We start from the raw sequence: 24,214 nt of genomic DNA on the forward strand, positions 1-24,214 counted from the left end.
GTAAAGCCTCCGTATGCTTCACAAGCCCGGTGCCAAAGGGGTTTGCGGTAGCAGCGCTGGAAGGTGGGTTTTTGCTCTGGAAATGCCTGGAGATCTTCATCCATGGCAGTGTGTCTTAAACTTTTTAAGACAGAGGAACACCAAGCAATATTTTTTTTTATGAGGGACACCAAGGATTTGTTGTTGAACCAACAAAAAAAAAGTCGCCTGCCCCTTTAAGGCACATCTCCAACTGCCTCACGGCACACCAGTGTACCACAGAACACAGTTTAAGAGACACTGATCCACAGGGACATTCCTTGGGCTCAGAGCTTGTTCCAACACAATTTTGGCTCCAGCCTGTTCATGAGAAACAGGCCTACCCAGGAATTCAGGTAACGTCTCCCTGCATCTCCCTGTGTCTAATGACTAGGGATATAGCCAGGACAAGCCAACCCCTTGTTCCCATGCCTTGCCTGGCTCCTCTATTTAGCTCATGCCTTGCCTGGCACCCATCGTCTGTGTGACAGAAATCATTACCTCTTGCCCGAAAACTAGCCCTATGACTTGCCCCAAGACAAGGCCCATGGTAAGGCCGGCACAGGCGTATCACGCACGCTAGTATTCAAAAGCAACACAGTTAATACAGCAGCAACGCCAGGGCGTGGTTTACAGGGGAAAAGAGGCCCAGCTCTCTGCCCAGCAGGTAGGGTTATACGGGACATGGCCTGGGGCCTTTAGCCCTACGATGGTCCTACACCGAGACCCCCAACAAGTCACGCGACAGAGTAACATGGTTCCCGATTGGGGGATTCTGTAATGGGCGTGGCCTATTGTGCGGGCTAGGCCATCAGGAGCTCGGAAGGGCTCCCTCCAGCCATGTCTCAGCAAGGAAGCACCCAGCCCACACCAGAACCCATCCAGCAATCCCAGAGACATAGACTCCTAGACTTTAAGGTCAGAAGGGACCATTATGATCATCTAGTCTGACCCCCTGCACAGTGCAGTCTCTTCCGATCCGTTTTTGTGCCAAAAAAAGCTGTGTGGATGTTTCCTTTTTGCGCCAAAACCTCTTTTTGCGCAAGATCCGTATGCCTCCCGGGACGTTTCCGTTGTGCGCAAAAAGGAAACGTCCACACTGCTTGTTTTGGCGCAAAAACGGATCGGAAGAGAATATGCAAATGACGCGCCAGAAAACGCTAATCCGTGCTTCATTTGCATTGCCTCTTCCAGCAACGCTTGGCGTGTAGACAAAGCCTCAGGGATGAACCAAACTATACAGGGTCACGAGGTAAAACCCACTTCCTCAGATGCGCTGGAGTGGAACAGAATCCAAGAGATATGTAACAGCAAAAGCAGCTCCCTGTCACTTGTAGGACCCGTGTTAATGAGGAAAATTAAGTGGGCAGGAAGTATCCCAGGCATAGCTTTTGTGACAGGCTCAACCCAAACACACAGCAGGATTTTAACCTGCGAGTTTTGGCTGCCCTTCCTCACCCCCAAACATCAGCCTCAAATGGGTGCATGTGTATGCTCAAAAGAGGGCCCAGAAATCAGCCTGCGTAACTTTCCTTTCAGTGAAAGTGACCGGAGACATCCCGGAGCTGCCAGACTCTTTGACGCGTCCGACAGCTGGAAAGTGGAAAGGCCACGCATCACGTTGTGTCATGAAAAATACGGCTGGGTCTGGAGTTTGACAGAGCGCGACCGGGGTGATCGATGGATGGGCCGTGACATCGCCTCACAACAGATTATCGGCGCGCGCCTCCAATCGCAGCTGGCACCCAGCGATCGGCTCCTGCAACAGCAAATTCTTCCCAGCACATGCCGCAGCCATCGACAGATCAAAGCCGAGCAGCTGCCGTGCTCTGGGTTGACAGCCCAGACAGAGTGCGAGGAGCAAAGAATCACTGTGGATCAATCATGCTTTGCCCCCTCCTGAGATCTCAACGTGCTTTCCCAGCACTCGCAAGCTGTGATCCAACAAGTGGTGCCCACGGGCTTACTTCTGTGGGCAAGGGTTACGCACGTGAGTAAGGGCGGCAGACAGAGTTCCCTGGCAGCTGAGCGCTCGAGCGAGATGCTGGTGCCGCCCAACTGATTAGCAGAGCACCCATAGCCAGCAGCCTCTGTTTCTAGTGCTGGTGCACATCTGCACATGCCTTGGTGCATACAATAAAATGTATTCCACACATGAATGGCGAAAAGTAGAGGGCACATTAGTTGCAGAACCCAACCTGCTGATGACTGATGGGCACCAATTTGGAAATAATTATTAGCAATTAACTCTTGGTCCTTCTATAGAAGCTTTCACTCACCCGGTCCTAAGTGCCTCCTAAGCCTCCCACTGCCACATAAGCACTGTACAGATGGGGAAACTGAGGCAGACAGCAGTGAAAGACAACCATTCAAAAAGCAACTGCGCAGCTGGGGCAGTGAGGCCAGGACACCTGGGTCCCTGTAATGAGGGGCACCCACCACTTTAGTGGGTGGGGGGGACTTGGCCCCTTTGTAAGCCACCCCCAAGACGAACTCTGCTACTAACGTTCCCAAGATTTCAGGCCCCTGTTAGGGATTCACTCGAGTTCCCACCAGGAGTCAGTGGCTAAGCACAGAAGGGAACGCCGGAGTTCTGTCTGTCAGTGATTATAATCCTAGGCAGCCCAGCTTTGATGCCCTGGAAGTGTTCCTCTGATTTTGAGGAATGAGAAAAATTCCAGGCTCCATTCAGCTTTCCGGTTCTCCGACCGAGTCCGTCGCCCCCCTTTTCCCCTGGGAAGAGCCTTGAACTTGCAAACCACCGGGGAAGGGTCCCTGGCTCACAGCTGACGGACCCGGGGGCTCACCCGCAGTGTGATGGGGCAGGATGCCTGCCGTCAAGTGTCAGATTTCACTTCCCGGGGAGTCATTTTCAGGGACAACAATCAGCTCCTTTTCTGAAAGCGTCAAGGCCCCAGAGCCGGCGGGCGGGGAAAGAATGCCGCTTTTTTCAGCGCAGGGTTTTGGCAAACCAAGCTGCGGAACATTTCCTGGCGTAGGATCTGCTGAACTGCAAACCAGGGCGGATTTGCTGAAGTCGGCCCTGAACGGGGGCACCCCGCCTTCATCCCCATGCAGAGGGGGGCGGGGAGCCGACATCTATAGCTCCCTGCCCCCGCTCGGGAAGGCAGGCCCATACTGCCAGCAGGGGGGGGAAGGAGGGAGATTGGCTCCTGCATTGGGCTCTGTGCAGATGCAGGAGACTGGAAGGGGGTGGGAATAACTGTGCTCCAACCACTAGGCCCTCCAGTCCCCCTCCCCCACACACACACTCTGATCTCCTCCTGGATAGCAGCACTATTAGGCTGGCACAGGCAACAGACGAGTACATATCCAGGGGCTCAGGTTGGACTGTACTCAGACAGCTGCGCTGCCCCCAAATCCACTTCTATTTGTAGTGCTCTTGGTAGAGCAGTGATACCATGGGGTACGTCTCTACGAGCTGGGAATCACACGCTTGGCTCCAAGCACAGACAACACCCAGGAGGAAGAATGGATTTGGAAAACTGGAAAAACACACCTTTGTGTTGCTCACCAGAAAGGACGACACGAGATCAGGTCCCCCCAGCAGAGTCCTACGCTTTCAATTAACGAAAGAACATTGTGGGGAATTTGGACGCTTATTGTAAATGTAAAACAAAATGCAAAACCCGCTTTCCTTTTTGAGTTCAGATCCCAGTGCGTCACCCGGCCCAGTGGCCAGAAACTCACCCCACCTGCAGTTTCTTAGATCTCTGGCAAACAGACGCCTTCCATCTTCCTTCAAAGTCAGAAGAACATAAGAACGGCCACAGTGGGTCAGACCAAAGGTCCATCTAGCCCAGTACCTTGTCTGCCGACAGTGGCCAAGGCCAGGTGTCCCAGAGGGAGTGAACCGAACAGGTAATGATCAAGCGATCTCTCTCCTGCCATCCATCTCCACCCTCTGACAAACAGAGGCTGGGGACACCATTCCTCACCCATCCTGGCTAAGAGCCATTAATGGACTTAACCTCCATGAATTTATTTAGTTCTCTTTTAAACCCTGTTACAGTCCTAGCCTTCACAACCTCCTCAGGCAAGGAGTTCCACAGATTGACTATGCGCTGTGTGAAGAAGAACGTCCTTTTATTTGTTTTAAACCTGCTGCCCATTCGTTTCATTTGGTGGCTCCTAGTTCTTATATTATGGGAACAAGTAAATAACTTTTCTTTATTCACTTTCTCCACACCACTCATGATTTCATAGACCTCAATCCTATCCCCCCTTAGTCTCCTCTTTTCCAAGATGAAAAGTCCCAGTCTCTTTAATCTCTCCTCATATGGGACCCGTTCCAAACCCCTCATCATTTTAGTTGCCCTTCTCTGAACCTTTTCTAATGCCTGAGTCTGAGCAGGTTTTGTGCATTCAAGACACACCACCAGGATTCCAGCTGGTCACAAAACACAGCAGTGCCACACCCCACACCTCCCAAAATCACAAGGCCGGCTAAAAAACCATGACTTTTTTTTAAACACTAATACACATTGTGTTCTTTTTGCCTGCTGTCAGGGCTTGTGTGTTCAAGCATTTTCCCACCACCAGGGCTATGTCTAGACTGCAGGCTTCTTTCGAAAGAGCCTCTTTCGAAAGATCGCGTCTAGACTGCAGGCGGATCTTTCGAAAGAGAAATCCGCTTTTTCGAAAGAGAGCACCCAGCGAGTCTGGATGCTCTCTTTCGAAGACGGCCTCTTTACATTGAAGAACGCCTTCTTTCGAAAGAGGAACTTTCGAAAGAAGGCGTTCTTCCTCGTAAATTGAGGTTTACCGCCATCGAAAGAAAAGCCGCGTTCTTTCGAAATAATTTCAAAAGAACGCGGCTTGAGTCTGGACGCAGGGGAAGTTTTTTCGGGAAAAGGCTACTTTTCCCGAAAAAACCCCTGAGTCTGGACACGGCCCAGGAGGGCGCGAGAAATGTCTCCCTTTTAAAAAAAAATAATCAAGATTCTTACATAACCACTTGACTCCGGGAGCTAGGCCCAAAGAAAAACACCCACTATGGCGAGGCTTGGGTTAAAACCATGAGTGGGCAACACAGCGAAAAGTGGGGAAGGAGCGGCGAATGGGAAAAATGCCGACATGATTTTTTTATCCCCTTTTTTGCAGAGGGGGGCAGGAATAGGTCAAAAGTCCTGTGCAAAACTTCCACATTTGGAAATTTCAGACCCATTCCAACCCTGGTTCCCGGGAAGCCCCATCCGACGAGCCGGGGGAAAACGAAATGAGAAAATCCGTCTAGCCTTGCCACTGAGCCTGTGCGAAACTGATCATGTCTCCTTCCAGAGGCTGGCCCGGGTGAGGTTAAAAGCCTGCTATTCACTCAGAGCTAATGGGGTTATTCTTTTCGCTTGCAGGCAGAGGTTCACACACACATGAAAGGCCCTGCAACCCTGCAATCTCTTCAGATCAGGGTCTATATTTTTGCCCAGGGACCCCATCTCATCGGGGGCTTGTAGGAGCTCCCGAATACAAATAACGCCCAACAGCATCGCTCCCGGCACTGCTGGCTCTGGACTGAGAAGCAACTTCTGCCAGCACCTTTTTCGGAAAACAGAACCATGCCCTGTCATCTTCTTGCTTCCCTTTCAATATTCTTCAGTGAGCGTTAATTTCACAGCCCGTAGAACAGAGATGAGCCTTATTCTTCCGCTGAATGTAACTCAATGGGATTCTTTCCAGCCTATTTCCCCAGATGCACGGTTGATTTTCTAATGTCCCCCCGAACACAGCGATCTCTCGGCTCGCTCCATTTGAAATCGCCTCTTTGCTCAGTTCTGTGCCTCTTGCACACGGCAGGGTTGTGGGCGAGTAACTGAGAATCCCTGTTTTCAGGCACCGCCTCGCAGGTTTCCTGACTGCTCTGACAGTGGCCGGACTGTGCTCGGCATGGATAGAAACCCCTCGCCGTACAATGTGCCTGCTATCAAAATACAGCTGGGCCTCAATCGCCTATTCACCAGCCCAGGGCTGCGCTTAAGGAGTAAATAAGAGACTCTAGTGAATCCCAGGGCAGGCAGAGATCTCAGGAGACACTGAGTCCAGCCTCCAGCCCAAAGCAGGACCTGCCCTGATGCAATCAACTCGGCCAGGGCTTTGTCAAGCCAGGACTTAAACACTTCTAGGGATGGAGACTCCACCCCCGCCCTAGGGAACCCAGCCCAGCGCTTCACCACCCGCCTAGGGAAACAGCTTTTCCTAATATCCAACCTAGACCTCCCCCACTGCAACTTGAGCCAATTGCTCCTCGTTCTGTCATCTGCCCCCACTGAGAACAGCCTCTCTCCAGCCTCTTGGGAACCTCCCTTCAGGAAGTTGCAGGCTGCTCTCAAATCCCCCCTTGCTCTTCTGCAGACTGAACAAACCCAAATCCCTCAGCCTCTCCCCGTAGGTCATATGCTCCAGCCTCCTCATCATTTTGGTCGCCCTCCGCTGGACCCTCTCCAATGCGTCCACATCCTTTCTGTAGTGGGGGGCCCAGAACTGGACACAATACTCCAGATGTGGCCTCACCAGAGCTGAATAAAGGGGAATAATCACTTCTCTGGATCTGCTGGCAATGCTCCTCCTAATGCAACCCCAATCTGCCGTTAGCCTGCTTGGCTACCAGCAGCCACAGCCACTTGCTGGTTGCTACAGCACGGATGCAGCTCCATCGCAGCTGCCAGCCAGATGCTCCCACCGGGAGCTGGGGGGCTGAGGCCCAGGGCTCCTGGCCAGAGAGAGGCACAGAAAGGAACAGGAGCAGCTTCCGTCTTCTCCCCACCGTCCATCTCCAGCTCCGTGGCACAAACCCAAATGTGGTTCCGCTTCTGCCAAAGCAATCGGCAGGGATCCGCAGCCCCCGCCGCGGAGGCAGATCCCCGCGGCGATAAAGCCCGTAGCCTCACATTTCCCGGGTTCTCGGTACAAAAGTCGTATCCGCGCCCGCAAAGACGAGCCGTGGATCGCCGCATTCACACCCAGGGATGCGATACCCGGGGCTACGTGGCAGATATCCGTGGATTTGCAGGGCTCCACAAACCCAGATCAGAGGGCGGGAGGGCCCAGGTGAGAAGGATACAATGTCTGGGCAACGCTTCCCCCCAGATCCCCGACAGAGCCGGTAGTACTAGACCAGGTCCTGAGGGTGCTTGGAGCCTGACGAAACTGCTGCCACCTAAACCAGGAAGTTGCCTGCAGGCATGGGGCATCTGGGCCAACAGCCTTGGCTAGTGGAAGATCTGGGGATGGGAAGTCCCTGTCACTTCCCCAGGGAGGAAAACCCATGAGAGCCAACCTCCCCAGCGTGGCTCTCCCCTGCAGAGGAGCCGTGCCCGATGGGAAAGTCCGCCAGAACACAACAGGAGTGAAACTGACGGAGCCCTTCTAGAAATGCGCTTGAGCCAGATCTGCAGCCTGGCACAGCTGTGACTCTCACTCCCGGCAGACGGAGCCCATGGAACGGCCCAACGCCGGAGATCCCGGCTCCGGCATTGTAAAGCCACGTCTGGGTGGCGGCAGGGAATTGCGCCCTGCCCTAGAATCCCCGGAAAAGTTCTCTGTTCAGTGGTTGGGAATGTTCCCAGAAGGCGGGGCTCTGGCGTGATTTATGATTTCTCATTTAATTCTGCTGCTGCGTGGGTAAGGCGCCTTGTGAGCCGTCAGTCCGCCGGCTACGCTGCCCACTCACAGCGGACCCCGCCGGCCTCTTCGCGAGCCCAACCGGAGAAGCCCCACGCCGGCTTCCAGGGCCTCTCGGCTTGCAGCGGCCAAGGCAAGACGCAGCCTGGAGAAGCAGCAGCTGTCAAAAGAAGGAATCTGCCTCTTTGCGCGAACCGGTCCCTACCTGCGTCTGCTCAAAGGCCAGGGTGGCAGTGACCAGGCACAAGGGACAATCTATTTACACAGATGCCACTGCCAACATTTTAGCTCATTCCAAAACCTGGGGACCTAGTGATGGGTTTCACCCTCAGGGTAATCCAGAGAGGGACGCGGGGGAAAAATTAGAATTACTGCCGAGAATCGACATGGCGGTGCATCCGTGACGGCTTACCTTATCCCCTGGCTGCGGCCTCATAAGAGAGACGTGGTCGTAGCCTCGGCGAACCAGCGCCCACAATGCGTCCAGCTTGCCCTGGAATCAGAAGAACATGACATGGCCCACAGTGCTGCAGAGAACAACGTGAAACTGAACGACAGTCGGCGTGCTGGGGTATTACCGCGTGTTTCACCGGCGGCCCCCGGGCTGGCCTGCCGCCTGCTGCTCGCTGTAGACTAGTTATTATCTGTCAGTGTATTTATAGCACAGCCATCTCTGAAAACTGGAGTGCCTCGGGGCCCAGCCAGTGCGCACAACGGAACAAATCCACATGCCTGGAGTTCCCACGAGGATGCATCAGGCTTAATCTGAGCAATGAACAGAGACCGGCAGGTGCAGCGAGGTGCAGGCGGTTAGACGGCATTCAGAACTAGCCAAGAACCAAAGACCCTTGTGGTAAATCTAAGGATGGGCGACCCCATAAAAGACAGGACAGTAAATCTGGCACAGAGACGCATCCAAAAGATGAGCTGTTATACAATCCTGATAGCAGGGCTGTAACTGGGTAACTGGTCAGCATTCCCTTTACCGGATGATGCTAACTGGCAACTGATTAACCGGTGGTCCACGGGAAAGGGGCCACTCCAGCCTGGCCAGGTCTGCTGTGCCACGCTGGGCTGGAACGGCTCTCGCACGCAGGATCCTGGTGACACAATTAAACGTACCACTTCACCGGTTAACTGGGATTTGACACCCCTGCTTCGTAACACCCTGAAATTCACTAGCCCTCCAATGGAGGATCTCAGTGCACGACACGGACATCAATGAACCAAGCCTGGGTGTTAAAGATGCAGCAGCAGCAGCAACAGGGACAGGTTAGAGTTTAAAAGTTTTTCGAAAGTTAGAGGCACCGGAGTCCCCCTGATTTCAGTGGCGCATTTGCAAAGCCTTCTGAGGAACTTTTTCCTCTGCTGGGGCCTGAAGACCTTTACAAATCTGACCCAAATTGACTTGGCCAAGGCCCACAAGGGGGTTTTGGCACAGCTGAGCAGGCAGAGCGCTGAAATCCACGGGTCCCAGTCCAGGGCCAGAACCACAAGGCTGTCCTTCCCACCTCCTCCACATCCCCTGCCCCCTTGGCCGTGCCTTGCTGGGCTGCTGCTGTCCTGAGAACAGATCCTGGGATCTCCTGCCGGAACCCCGGGGCAGAAAAAGAGGTGAAAGCTGCCACCCAAGTCTTCGCTGCCTGCTGAGAGGTCCCAGAAATGGACGCAGGTTCGGGGACACCTACGAAGTTCTCCCACCCCACGGCCGGCCACGAGAAATGTCGAATTAAGGAACCCACGGCGTGCTCACGTGCCCCCCCCCCCCCCCGGTTTAAAGCTGCCGTGCAGATGCATTACCTTGATGGGAGCGTACCACTTCCTCTGCGACGGTGGCTTCCTCGCATGGGGTTTCTTCGGCTTGGGCTCCCACGGCTCGTACTCCTGCTCCGGCAATTTGATGACGGCATTTTTGGGCTTCTCGAGTTTGGCCCCTTCTTCTGTCGAGCCTTTGCCTCCCCACCTCACCTGACGGGGGAAGAACACATGGTGGATGCAGAACTGTCCGTGAGCACGGCCGGCAGACGTCTTAACCAGCCACTTCTAGTTTCTCTCAGCGCCTGTGAAACAGGCACCCAGATCTCGGGGAGACCGGACCTCCTGGAGAGCAAAATGACGGTCACAACAGCCCATCATGACACACAGCCACCAACGAGTGAGCCGGGAGAATCCCCTAATTAATTACCAACATGCTCCATAAAGAGGAAATGTCAAAAAATCAGTTCCCCACCCGATCTTCCAGACAGGTGTTTAGCCAGCAGGCTCCTTTCCTCTGTATCTTTACTTGGACGAAACCTCAGGTCATCAGATGCATGTTACACTAGACTCTGAGGGTACGTCTAGACTACAGGCTTTTGTCAACAGAAGTTTTGTTGACAGATACTGTTGAGAAAACTTCTGTTGACAGAGCGTCTAGACGACATCCAGTTCTGTTGACAAAGCAAGCCGCTTTGCCGACATGACAGTGTAGACGCAAAGGACAGTGTAGATGCAATAACGCCTTCTGGCGACAGAACTCTGGCAACAAAAGATATTATTCCTTGCCGAATGAGGTTTACCGCCGTCGACAAAACTGCTCAGTTCTGCCGACGTTATGTCGACAGAACTCAGTGGCAGTGTAGATGCAGGTATAGTTTTGTCGATAAAAGTCCACCTTTGTCGACAAAACCCTGTAGTCTAGACACGCCCTGAAGGTCATGAGACATACCCTATCCACGTTCCAGAGTTAACGAACCTCCCCTGAAAACAGCCGGGCAGAAATCTGCTGGAGCCTGCGTCTTCTAGCAACACGAATGCCACCAATGGTCGCTTGATGGTGGGGGAGTAGCTAACATTCTTGGGTGGTCTCCACCCAATAGCCCCACGCTGAGGGCCCTCTAGGCCAGAGGTGAGGAAGGCATCCAGGAACGAGGAAGAGCCCTGAAAGGTTGGTTTGAGTTGTGGCTTTCAGCCAGGGTTGGCACGGTCACTAGATCAGGTTCCTCGGCAAAGGGTTCTGCATAGCTGCGTCCGAGAGGGCTGTCTTGGATGGTTTGGACACAACATCTTGCAGGGGGGTAGATGAGATGACCCTTCCTGTTCCTCCTAACCCTGGGCTCCAACTGGAGCTGAGTCCATGCATGCAAGGGCAGAATTTGCCCTGCGTGTCTGCGCTCTGACAGTGCATCAGCTTTCACTGCCTGCTTGTCACTCCCCGACCCCTGGGGCTAAGGAGCAATTGCTTCTCTTCCATTTGGCCAATTAGCTCTGGCCACTCAGCTGCGATAAATTGGCCTCGCTCCACCGAAGTCGTAGGGCGAGACCCACGGACACCATCGGAGGAGCTGACCCAACAAACGGACGGGTCCTAATCCCATCTCTCCGCCGACAATCTTGCCCTCACTAATAATTCCAGACACCGTTAAGTGCACGCTGCGGCAGCTGGATGGCTGGAGATGCTTCCTAATTAAAACAATAGCCTGTCCCATTATGCTCACGCTCTCAAAAGAATGGGAAAAAGGCCTCGCCGTGATTTGCCAGGAACGGTTCTGTCCACAGCAGCTCAGGAATTAAAAAGGGCCGGGTACCTCCATCCGCTTAATCCCGCCAACGCCTCTGCCTCCGTAATAAGATGCATCCACGGTCGGCCACTTTTTCTTGGGCAATCCGTCTTCATCATCCGAATCCTGCGGGAAAGAGAGAGCGGACGCTGTTCATGGACACTGCCTGGGAAGCGAACGTCCTACAGTCCTCCCGCGGCTATGGGTTGACGGAGAACAAAAGTCTCTTGTCTCCACAGCTGCAGTGTTTCCGAGAGAAACCGAAGCCGACGGTCGGTTCGCGTCTCTCTTCGGGCTGCTTTTATATACAGGCAGACACGCACAAAGCGGCAAAAAGCACAACCGGCTTTAAGGGGGACGACCCAGGGGAGATGAATTGTACATTATTCTGGGCTCGCGGCTCTGTTCCAATCGAATGTGACTGCCACTTAACCCAGCGAAACCCTTTATTAGCTGTGCTTTCGGCACCGCAGAAAAGGGCATCTCTGTGAACTCCCTAACACGCACGCCGGCCTGTTCTTTCCTCACGGTTGCACCCAGCTCACGCCGCAACCTGTCACGTCTGGCACTGGATTCTGTACCTTCGGGGGGCTGGGGTGTCGGGGGCTTGCTCTGCCCATTCTAAAAACGGGGGTTGGGGTGGTTTTTTAAACAAACCCAAAATATGAAGGAGTCCAGATCTGGGTTAGCTCTTTCCTGGCTTAGCCTCATGCCGTGCTGGGGAAGATCTTGCATGCACCTCCCTGGAGACATGTCGGGGGATCGTCCACTGAGGTAAATTAGGGCAGTTTCGCTGCCTCCAATGCAATTTACCTCAGCGGAGGAGCACGGCACTGATTTCAGCGGAGCGGGGCCGACGGTCTGACCCGGACGCCTGTTGCGGGGGCAGAGAATGCGTAGGTTCAGTCAGGTCTCTCCACAATACCCCCTCAGCACCTCCGGGCCTCACACGTTAAATTGCCACAGAGGACAAATCACAGGCTCCCAGAGACGGTAAAGGTTGCCCTCGGCAACCTCAAAATGGCTGCTGTGGAGGCCTGCCAAGCTTCAGCATGTGCGCAGCCGAGAGCCGCCTGTTGGTGCGAGGGAGGCCGTCGTGTGTGCCACAGAGGAACACCGTGCGTGAGGAGCGGAAATAGGCGGGCACCTCCCCTCACCTGAATTTAGGGCCCCATCGTGCCTACCCACCGCGAGGCCCAACCCTACGCTCAAGAGCCTTGTCCCTCAAGAGGGACGCTCACACCTTCTCGCCTTCCTCGGGCTGCATTCCCATTGAGAGCAATGGTTATTTTGCCCGAGCAAGGACAGCAGCACTGGGCCCAGTGTCTTCGCAGCTTAGGAAACACTCGTGTGTGATTCTCGAGGCATCTTGCTGGGGGTTATGCAGGTATTTTTCCACGGATGAAGAGCACAACGACCTGGAGCTATCGATAACCCTCGCCTGACCCTGGAGACAGGCTTTCTCTGCCTCGGGGGTGTTGTTATGACTCTCCCCACGTCCCTAGCCTGGGTGCTATATTGCAGCGGCTGCAGACCGCAGTCAAATGAAAAATAAAATACTTACAGGCTCTGGGGGTGGTGGAGGAGGCGGTTCCTTGATGACCTGGGACACACAGGCAACGGAAAGAATCAAAGATACATCTTGTATCCCTGTGGCTGCCCATGCCCCCTGCTCTGTCGTCTCTGCCCCCCTGTGCTCACAGTACAGGCCGATGCAGAGGGATTTGATTTTTATCGGTAAATGTCGGCAAGCGTCTGTTACGCTCCACACACACACACTCACAGGGCGACCACATGGGTACACAGCGTTCAAGAGGTGGACGTCCCATGCATTTAGGAAGAGCAAAGCTCTTAAACACCCATGTCAATTCCAGCATGTACTGAAGTCCCCCAAAGCCGACTAACTAGACACACGTTTTATGTGCTTTGCTGAACGAGGGCCTTACAGGCAGGCCAGTTTCTCGCCTAAGATGAACGAAATTCAAGTCAGCTCCTTTCGCTGGAGCATCTTCCCGTCTACTCCCTCCAGCTTCAGAAACCAAGTCAGGAAGTTCAACGTCGGTACTCACCACCGTGCAGCACAAAGGCCAGAACCACCAGAGCAGCGCCAAGGCCAGCAACAGGAACAGAATTAAGAGCACGATGAAAAGGATCGTCCCACTGAGCTGCAAACAAGACAGATCCGGGTTATAATCATTCGCCGCGTGTTTGGCAGGCGACCGCCTGCAGGCTGCACTGCTAGCCCTGGATAGGGGAGCCGGATGGCTTCTCTACAGGTTTCAATCAGATTGCACAAAGACTACAGAATGCACCACGATTGTTGTGCAGACTGGCTTCTACGCTCAGGGACATGAGTTCATATTTCGAGCCCAGAGACAGGCCGGCCTCCCTGTTCGGCTCATATGTGCCTCTCATTAGCTAAAAGGCACGGATGGGCTTATCCTCCATCCATTTATTTAGCTCTTTTTTGAACCCTGGTTTTCACAACATCCTCTGGCAAGGAGTTCCACAGGTTGACTGTGCGCTGCAAGAAGAGAAACTTCCTTTTGTTGGTTTTAAACCTGCTACCTATTCATTTCATTTGGTGACCCCTAGTTCTTATGTGCTCATGTGTGCCTCTCATTGGCTTCAAGAGGATTCAAGCGCGCAGCCAAGTGCACTGCTGAATCAGGACTTAAGGATGGGATCTGGAAGACAACATGCCCCGGTGTCTCCAGAGAGGTGTTATGCCTGATTTCAGACTGCAGGGTCCCAGGGCGGATGCTCCAGCAAGCAGCTAGCCATGCCTGGCTGTATCTTCCGATCCCCAAGGGGAGTTATCTGCGCTAATGGGCCATATTGCTAGGGTGCTCCTGGACTGTGCGTTAGGAGCAGATGGCAGGTTTGACTGCTGTCTGACGGCCATCTTTGGAACACGATTTCTTTCGGGTCTTCAATCTGCTCCCCGATAGAGACACGTTCCAGCCTTTGGCAGGTCGCCCGGTCAAGTGTGCAGCTCCCCTGGCCTTTGCGGGTTTCTCAGGAAGGTCCTGCAAAACCAGTCACTCCCTGTTGCCCTCGGCAGATTTGCTGTAATAAAACACTCTCCCCGGACCTGGGCCCTTTAAATCACCGCCGGAGCCCCAGGTGTCACTGAAGAGTTGGTGGGGAAGGCTAGCTCCAGCCACGCCCCTTCCACATCAGGCTCCACCCCTTCTGCCTGAGGCCCCGCCCCTTCCCGGAGCACAGAGCCAGACTCCCACACACTTTACCCAGGGGCCCAGCAATTGTCGCCCTCCACAACTCTTCCTAAGTGACACCACACAGGCCCTGGTGACAACCTCTTCATGGAACAAAGAGCCTTTTCGACAAAAAAAAACCCTCAAACGCTTGCTGCCAGATGGAATGGTGCATGCTGGGATGTGTAGTTCCCAAGGGCTGCCTCGGGCTGGCTGAGGATGATAAGAGTAGGCAGTAAAACGTTAGCTCTGCTGCCCTCATGACCCCATTATCGGCGCTACTGGAAACCGTCTCACAGCCCGCTCCATGACACGCGCGGGTCTCAGCCTCAGAAGGGCAGCAGGGCCAGCCGGCCTGAGCGCAAAATGGAAGAGGGACGAGGAGCAAATTCGAGATGAGGAAGGAGGAGGAGCAGCGGGAGAGATTGCGAGCGGCTGGAAAAAAGACTGAGCCGGCAGGATACGGTTTGGCGAGCCCGGACAGCGTGCGGGGAGAATGGAAGGAGAACCAATGCCAGGGCAGGCTTGCGTGGTGCTGAAATCCACGAGGTTTGCCTCGTGAAAACGCTCATCTGCATATTGAATGAACGAGACGGACTGGCTCGCAGCTGGCACACCCTCACGTTAAGAGGGGTTCATTTTTTTTAATTGTATCCTTTGGTATATATGGTTGTGACAATTTTCTTCCACTATTTGATCTGAGGAAGTGGGTCTGGCCCACGAAAGCTCATCACCTAATAAACCATCTTGTTAGTCTTTAAAGTGCTACATAGTCCTGCATTTTGTTGAGGGGAGTGAGAATAGCTTCTCGAGGGTATTATTTGCTTTCTCCGCAGTAGACCGTAACGCAGGGGTGGGGGAACTTTTAGGGTCGGGGGCCACTGACCCACAGAAAAATCAAATCAGGGGCTACACACCAGGGAGAAGCAAAGAAAAAGAGCCCCAAGCCCCCCAAAACACAAAAAAATACCCCAAACCCTCATGGACATGGCCCCCGACTCAGAAAGAGACAGACACTCCCCAGGAAAATTGATTGCGTGTGATCCGGCCCTACGCTGGAGGGGGGATCCCTAAATCCGCCTCGAAATGCCCCCTTTGTCTCCAGGCGTCAGGACTTGCAGACTCAGGGCTCCTGGAACAGGCTGCTGTTCCCGCCAGTAGGAGCTCAGAAGCTCCGGGCCCCGAGAGGCTAAAATGCCTCCGTGCCAGGATCCCCACCGTAGCAGGACGCGACGCTCAACGGCGACGGCAGACAGAGCGGAGAGGCAAGCCAGGGCTCACATAGCAGCCGGGAGCCAGGGGAGGACAGCGAAGCAAAGGCACTTACTGTACAGAAAAGGACAGAGGAGTCGGCTGAGCGCGAGGGCCGAGGAGGCCGGCTGGCTGCCGTTCCCAGCAAAGGGAGAGAAAGGAAGCAGAAGGCTCCTCTAAAACGATAAAGAAAGAACAGGCAGCGGAGATTTTGCCCTACGTCCTGGCCAAGAGCGGGCCAGGTTCCGATTTCAGGGTGCGGGGCTGCCGCGTTCCAGCTGAGACTCCGCTCGGGTCCACGCTGCCAGTGACTTTGCAGTGCCTGGTGAGAAGAGCCAGACTGACAGCCGCGGAGACAGCGGGGATCGGCTTGCCCCCGGGGGACGGCAAGGCAGCCTGGATGAGCTGATCTGCAGGGTCGTTAGACGCGCAGGCAGCCCCGGGACCTGAATGCACAGTGAGTTCCAAGCCACTCTCTGTCCCCGACTCGGCGCTGGGCCTGTCACTGCAAAGGGTGTTGCGGTTTTGAAGAGGACACGGGTGTAAAACTCAGGCAGACTGGGTGTAAAATCCCCACCTCGTTGCAATTCTCACAACCTTTGGAGGGAGCCGAGGGACTAGGTGAAACGGCAAAAATATCCCGGCTTTGTTCCAAGCGACTAAACACAGTGATTTTCCCAGCTGGCTTGCTGAAAAATTCAGACGCCTTCGCCTTGGGGATTTTCGCCCCTGTTCTATCCATGGCCTCCAGAGGGGCCTGGTGTAGGAATCTCCGCTTAACCACAAGAGCGCAGACATCCACCTGCTCCGATAGCCGTCAGGCGGTACCGCTACCAACCCTCCAGTCATCCTGTCGCTTCGACTCCTGGGCCAGATCCCCTCCTGGGCGACGTCGAGACGGGCATGATTTTCCGCAAATGCTTTTAACTGAAAAGTTTTCCATTAAACGCATTTGCGGAAAAGAGCGTCTAGATTGGCACGGGCGCTTTTCCGCCAAAGCACTTTTTGCGGAAAAGCGTCCGTGCCAATCTAGACGCGCTTTTGCGCAAAAAAGCCCCGATTGCCATTTTCGCCATCGGGGCTTTTTTGCGCAAAACAAATCTGAGCTGTCTACACTGGCCCTCTTGCGCAAAAGGACTTTTGCCCGAACGGGAGCAGCATAGTATTTCCGCAAGCAGCACTGATTTCTTACACGAGATCGTCAGTGTTCTTGTGGAAATTCAAGCGGCCAGTGTAGACAGCTGGCAAGTTTTTCCGCAAAAGCAGGTGCTTTTGCAGAAAAACTTGCCAGTCTAGACACAACCCTGGTGTAAACCGAGGCAGCACCACTGGCTCTGTGGATTTACACCGGCTGGGCATGCAACCTGCTCTGCCTCCCGAGGTGCAGCACTCAGCTCACTCAGCACCTTGGGGGGCAGCTTAGCTTGGATTACGCGAGGACTTCCAAAATTCATCCTCCCTAAGAGGTCACCTGGGGCTGGTGACTCCTGTCCAGCTCCCCCATCATGCACAGACGCCAGGCTGACGTCAGCCACGGAGAAGCCTCGGATCTCTGGCCCTCTGTGGCGTAGCGGGGGGCTGTCTGCTCTGTAACCCGGGTCCCCCTGCGCTGGGATGTGTGATTCCCTCTGACTCACCCACATGTGTATTAACCCAGACACCTAGGATCATCCAAGGAGACAACAGGGGATTCCCAGGGGGGAGAGACAAAGGGAGAGAGGTGGAGAGCAACAGGAGGCTTCGGGGGAAGGGTCCGTTGCTGGCTGGGAAACAGGAGGGAGTGAGCCGAAACTGGGGGCTGGAGGTCTAGGGGGGCGATGGACCCCCTAACCCAGGCGATCTGAGGTGTCCTGGCCCAGACTCCTGTACCAATATCACGTCTGTGCTGTGCTGTATCCTGGAGAAGCAATAAACCCTCAATTCTACTGGCTGGTAGAATCTGTTCTTGCTGCAGACGGTGCAGGATCGCTGTCATACCCTCTCCCAGAAATCTCTCCCTGGGGTGCATGACAGAAGTGCCCGTCAAGGGAAAGCCCATCTCGTCATGTTGGGCTTCTGTCCCTTTACGATCCCTCCCATGCAGGCCTGGAAGGCCACCCCTGGCCCGTTCCAGCTGCCAACACCTAGAGACTGGGAACTGGGCAGGGGGATGGATGATGAACAGCGATGGGCTGTTCTGGGAGGCTGGCTTCTCCCGGGATCCTGCCCCCAGCCAGGTCTGAGATCTGCAGGCCTCTCTTTCCGGAGGTGAAGGAGGATTTTCCTGGTCTCCCTTATCACGTAAATCGGTCGTGATCCGTGCACGGGCTGCGATCACTGACGTGCCGCGCTCGGCCAGCCCTCCCCGGAGAGCAGCCCCGGCGTTCCAAGCTGCGGCCAGTAGCTCCTCCACATACTTACACACTGCGTGCTGGTGATGCTGACCGAGCTGGAGATGAACGTCAGCCCGCTGTTCATGCTGACTTGGAGGAAAACCACCCTAAAGCACAAACAGATGCATTTCCTTTTAGTGTCATCTTTATACCCACTGCTCCCCTTCTTCCGGGCCATTAGCTCCCGCACGCACGTCCTGCCCGGCTCGACGGCTGCAGGGCCTCACCTGCATCTGGCAGTTTGCTTGCCCCAAAGTCACCGTCTTTATGCGGGTTAACCTGAGCGGGGGCATATGTTCTCTAGTAAGAGACTCCACTGTCCTCGGGGGGCCCAGGGCTCTACTTCAGTGGCTGCGGATGCTACAGCTCAGACATTTGCAAGACGATCTGTGCTAGACCGGGAAGCTACCGGTGTAAGTTGCAGTAAGTACAGCGTGGGGTCGCGCTGGGCGCTCTGTTTCACAGGGATACACCCGAACAACGCCACGGACATTCCCTGGATTCACACCCGGGGGGCTGAACACACAGTCTGGTCCGAGGGCGTGTTCTCCGCTCGCACACTTTGTTTTTGACACACACCAGAGTAGCACCCGTCCCTAGAAATCTAGTTCTGCCGGGCTTAAACCCCACCCAGCCACGTAAATACTTCCCTAGCCGGACCTGAGCACCCATGGGGCTGCAGGGGGGTAAGACAGAGCACAAATCAACCCAACTTGAATGGGGGGCTGGGTAATAAAACAAACTGCATCGTTGGAGGGAGCAGAGTGGATCCAAAAGCACGAAACTTGATACAGAAATAAAGCCACGTGCAAGCCACCCCGCCTCTCTTCGGGGCAGACTTTTCAAATTGGCTTGAAATTCAATCCCAGCTCCAACGTAGCCAGCCCTCTGACTCTGCCCTGGCTGCGTTCTCCACTATGCAATGCAGGCGGGGTTCGTGGCGCTACACGACGAGATGGGAATCGAATCTTGGGCCGTTCGTGCAAAGCTGTGCAAAAGATCTCAGAGGTGCAGGGGCCTGCGCAGACCTCTCCTTCCGCTTCTCCTGGGGTTGGCTGGTCGGACGGTGTAATCTGAGAGCAGAAAGCTCCCCAGTATTACCTGGTTTGACCCTGCAACCGCAGATTACACCAGGTACCATGGGAACCATGAAAATCTGCCCACTTTGGCAAACCTATCAGCGCCCTCTGGGGCTTGGCTTCAAATTTGATAACCGTTGGCTGCGGGGGCCCACGCCTGTCAGACGGAGCTGAGACGGGGGGTTCACTGCAGCGTGGTTGGGCTCCGAGGACACAGAATGTTACCAGCGGACCCAGATGCAATGCTCTGCCCATGGGATTAGGTGACACATCACAGGGTCAAGCACCTGAATCCTGTCCCCCCAGCACAGAACGGCCAAACTGGGTCAGACCAAAGGTCCATCTAGCCCAGCGTCCTGTCTGCTGACAGTGGCCAATGTCAGGTTCCCCCAAAGGGAGTGAAAAGACCAGGGAATCATCCCCTGTCACCCATTCCCAGCCCCTGACTAACAGAGGCTAATAGCCATTGATGGACCTATCTCCATGAAAGTATCTAGTCCTTTTTTTGAACCCTGTTAAAATCCTGGTCTTCATAACACCCTCTGGCAAGGAGTTCCACAGGTTGACCATGCGCTGCCGGAAGAAAAACTTCCTTTGGTTGGTTCTAAACCGTCTGCCTGTTCATTTCATGTGGCAACTCCTAGTTATGTTATGAGAACAAGTACATAACTTTGCCTTGTTCACTTTCTGCATTCCTGTCGTGATTTTATAGACCTCTACCATATCCCCCCTTAGCCACCTCTTTTCTAAGCTGAAAAGCCCAAGTCCTTTCAATCTCTCTTCAGATAGGACCCGTTCCAAACCCCTCATCATTTTTGTTGCCCTTTCCGGAACCTTGTCCAAGGCCAATAGATCTTTTTGAGAAGAGGCGGCCACCTCTGCATGCAGTATTCAAGATGCAGGCGTCCTATAGATTTGCAGAGAGGCAATACGATATTCTTTGTCTTAGTCTCTATCTCTTTTTTAATGATTCCCAGCATTCCGTTTGCTTTTCTGACGGCCGCTGCACCCTGAGCGGATGCTGTCTGAGAGCGATTCGCAATGACGCCAAGATCTCTCTCTCAGGTGGTTACAGCGAATTTAGTCAGCACGATGCGCCGCAAGGCCCAGCTTCTCCAGGAAGCCACTGTGTGTGCGAGGCTGCACTGGAGAATAGGCTAGAAAGACAATTGCAGCCCTACCACCTACCATTGGGCTCCTGGTTTCCGCCCTGCCCGAGCCCATCCTGGGATTGCACCTAGCAATATCCAGTCTGAAAAGCTGCATCTGCCTGAACCCAGGGCTTAGTCTCCCACTGATCCCCCGGCCAACGCCCGCTCTTCTTCAGCCCTCGCAGAGCTGCACTTACTGTCCAACGTCGTCTATGACCGGCGCAGGGCACAGCAAGTAGGTGTCTTGGACAATGGTCGGCTTTTCGTCTGGAAGAAAACGAGACAGAGGGTCACGTACAGGAAGGGCGGCGTCTCCCACCCGGAGGGGTGCTGTTGACATCAATGAGAGCTGCAGGTGCAGGATCCGGCCCAGCATGGGCCTAGTTCACAGCAGGGCCTGCCTTCCTTGTCATTCCATGTCGCCATGGCGCTATCGCCCAGGGCACCCTCAGGACGGGGCCCCTTGATGGCTGGCTGAGGATTGGGCCCTTTGCATGCCGCGCTGTTGGAGTTTGGTTGCCCCCCTTGGGGACAGGGTATGGGAAGGTCACATCTTTGACTGCGCAACCCCTGGATTGTGTCTCTCGCCAACAGAGATTGGGGCACACACAGAGGCGACCTCGCCCTCCGCGTCTCTCTAACATGCGCTTCGTCCCTCTAGCCATCCCTCTCCAATCACATCCTCTATTTTCTATCCTAGTGACCATTCCAAGCACCCCCGTGCGGGCACGTCTCGGAGCGCAGCATCCCAGAGTCAGGACAGCAATGGTTATAATGGAGGGTCATTTCCCGTCTCACGGGCCGGAGCTGAGCAAATGAAACCACCTCCGGTGCAGCAAGGATGAAAGTCACCCCAGGCAGAGATTCAGCATGAACCCTGGACCCTCAGTGACCCCCAGGCGTTGGGATGACGTGGGATGAATTTCACCCTCTGTGCGGGACTGGGGTCCTAATGAAAGCCCCCCAAAGTCAAAGCAAAGACTTGCCTCGATGCCAAGAGGAACGAGGCCAGGCCTGTGCGTAATTTACAGGCCCAATATCCCCCCCGTCAACTTACTGATCGTGATGGTGTCATTAATCTTGAAGCTGCAGAGAACTTGATCGATGTTTCTCGCGTGATAAAAGCCGTTGCCTCTCACCACAACCTGAAAGGCTTCTGCAAGGGGAAGTAAGAACGAACGTCGAGAAACGGCCGACCTTTTCCCCACCCCTCCCCATCATGGCCTTTCATTCTAATCCCCGGTCTGAAGTGTGACGTGTCAGCAGCTCTTTTTGCTCTTTAACTCTGCCCCGGCTCTTCTAAATAGCTACGCTTTCCTGCGGTAAGAACCCCAAACCCTGCCAGGGTCGCTAGTGCAGACCAGAGACTTAAAGACCGCTGCTGTAACAGAGTGGGGGAGGTTTTTTTAGCCCCCCAAGGGATATTTGCTTGCAACATTCTCACCCCTGCACATGTTTTGTCCATGTCCACAGGGATTGTGCCTCCCCAATATTTCAACAGCAAAATAACCTGTCAATCCAAACAGGCCCAGATCCCCAGCTCGGGACGCTGGCCCGTAATATTGTCATCCTAAAGGCACTGCATTTAGCTCCTTATTAACTAAACCCCCACAGAGAACGAGCTGCAGTTACGCTGCGGAGCGCTGCCGGAGTGGTGTGAAATGGCCGTTATGCACGGGAGAGTCAGGGCCAGTGCACGTGTGACCCTGGATGAGACACACCCGAAGAAGCTGATGGTCCAAGACACATGGAGCCCAGCCCTAGACAAAAGCTCTCCTGCTGGCGCCGGGTTAGCTGAGTCCCAGAGCAGCTGACTGGCCTGCCAGCACCACTTAAGCCAGTAAGAGGAAGCTGTGTGAACGACCGGGATTCACCCTGCACTGGACTGCCCACCCTGCGCCTTCCGCTTCTGCTCCCCTGGCTTGGCTCCTGCCCACTGCCCTCTGAGTCTGATCTCTGCGTTGTCTCCTGTCTCTCAGCCCTGGTATCCTGACCCGGTTGACTCGCAGTGGCTGACGGGGAGCTCTGGCTCTGACCACTAGGTCTGGCTGCCCACTATGCAGCCTTGACGCGATGCAGCTGTGGGTCTTTCCTCTCCCGCCCACGAGCGCTCTCCTCGCACGCAGCTGGCTCTCTGCCACCTTGGCTAGGGGACGTGGAGATAGGAAGTTTCTTTCTAAAAACCGCGCTCTTGTGCAGCGGTGGGCACCCGGTGGGGTTCTAGGTGCGGCCCACGAGCCCCTTTGTTTACTGCTGCCCACGATTCCGCTGATTTCCGTCTGTGTCGGGTTTTGCTTACCGGTACGGCAGGCCTGTAAAACCAGGGCACGTGCGGTGAGGCACGCGCTGACTGCACACAACCGTGACCGTGAGAGCCGTGTGCAACGCAGTGTCCAATCACAGCGCTGCCCCGGGGCAGTCGGCACCCCCCCGCAAAGTCTAGGTACACAAGCGCACATAGCAAAACCACCCTCGCCCGGGAGACCGTCTTGGTTACGACAACCTTGCGGCCCTCTGAGATGGAGGAGGGCCACTTGTGCGGCCCAGGCCCTCGCCCTCGGTTGCTCATCACTCCTCTAGTTCGACCACCAAGCTATGACAACTACGACTCAGCGAATATGAGCTTGGGGCAGGGTGAAATTCCCTGGCCTGTGTTATCTAAGGTGTCCGATTAGATGAGCAAAAGGGTCCTGCTTGCTTTAAAATTGGTGAGTTTCAAGGGGTGCGAGGCAACGCCCAGAGCAGAAGCAGGATGCACGGCTGTAGTGCAACTCCCAGTGCCGTTGGCATAGTGAATCCGTGTAATTATGGGTCCCACAGCTCCTTCCAGGGCTCACCCCTGACTTTGCCTCTACGCTACTTGAAGTGGGGTGCACTTGGACATTCCCCTGCAGGTAGCATGGTTGCTCCGGCACGCACACCAGGATACGAAACTGACCAGGACAGCTTCCGGGTCAGAGCAGAGGGAAACGCAACCAGCGTCAGTGGGGAAAACACCCCCTCGGTTGAGAATCAGACCTCCTGGACCCCAACACAACTGACAACGACGTCTGTCCTAGACCGGGAAGTTGGGACTCTCACGGGACTCTCTAGTGGCAGCTTGCAGACTGAATCTTACTCTCTGACATTGCTTCCCCAGCTAACTCCAAGCCGATCTCACCGCCGATGCTTTTGGGTTTGTTTTTTTACTTTTTCCCTCCTGACCTTAAAACGCAACGGCCCTTTGCTTTTCTGAAACAGCGGGCTCTCACACCCCGCCCCTTACATACACGGAGGTGCAATCGCTGACCACAGGAGAGGTTTCCAAACCAAAACGCCAACCCTAAGAACACAGAGGACTCCACGTGCAAAAGGTTCCGAGGGACAGCCACATCTGGGCGTTGAATCAAGACGGTTTATCCGTCCTGCCCCTGCACTTGTGGTACGGACACTTGCCAAAGCCGTCCAGCTCCCCTAGAATAATCTGTCCACGAGCACAAGGGGACAATATAGCTTCAACAACAGCCCTGCATGGAAACGTAAACCGTCGAGGCTGGGTTGGGTTGTCGCTATTGAACAGTCTCCCCGTCAGATGCTACGGAGCATTAATGCATTCCGGGTGATGGCCTGTTGAAATGGCTAATTCTATTTAATTTGGGGCCTTGGCTCAGGCTGCGTCCTTTTCTTTCTGAGTTACTGTCAGATTCTAGCTTGTAGCTTTTGACAAGACGGCGCAGGGAAAAAGGTCAGCAGCGAAATCACTGGGCAGCGCTGGCAGCGAGAGGGTGGGTTGAAGCTGGTGCGCGCTGGCTGGGCTGTCGGCTTCGCTTCTCTGACTCTGATGAGGAGCTGACGGCTTGCATCCACACCTGGCCGTTGACGCGGCCCGTCGGGTGCCACATCCAGCAAAACCTTTCAATCACATCTGCGTCCCGTGAGCATAATCAAAGCAATGATGCTGTCAAATGG

General features: G+C 54.7%; 1 protein-coding gene across 1 annotated transcript in view; it reads right to left on the bottom strand.

Annotated features, from left to right (window-relative positions):
- ANTXRL (ANTXR like) overlaps positions 1 to 24,214 on the bottom strand; it is a 49,762-nt gene that overhangs the window by 4,013 nt on the left and 21,535 nt on the right. The window contains exons 10-17 of the mRNA XM_075935709.2: positions 21,324 to 21,422; positions 20,464 to 20,533; positions 18,065 to 18,143; positions 13,265 to 13,360; positions 12,760 to 12,798; positions 11,223 to 11,321; positions 9,457 to 9,624; positions 8,069 to 8,149 (exon numbers count right to left, since the gene is read on the bottom strand). Coding sequence (XP_075791824.2) covers positions 8,069 to 8,149; positions 9,457 to 9,624; positions 11,223 to 11,321; positions 12,760 to 12,798; positions 13,265 to 13,360; positions 18,065 to 18,143; positions 20,464 to 20,533; positions 21,324 to 21,422 — 731 coding nt within the window. The remainder of the gene's footprint in view (positions 1 to 8,068; positions 8,150 to 9,456; positions 9,625 to 11,222; positions 11,322 to 12,759; positions 12,799 to 13,264; positions 13,361 to 18,064; positions 18,144 to 20,463; positions 20,534 to 21,323; positions 21,423 to 24,214) is intronic.

Source organism: Pelodiscus sinensis, chromosome 8, assembly GCF_052426305.1.
Source record: "Pelodiscus sinensis isolate ZL-2025 chromosome 8, ASM5242630v1, whole genome shotgun sequence".
NCBI classification, from domain to species: domain Eukaryota; kingdom Metazoa; phylum Chordata; order Testudines; family Trionychidae; genus Pelodiscus; species Pelodiscus sinensis.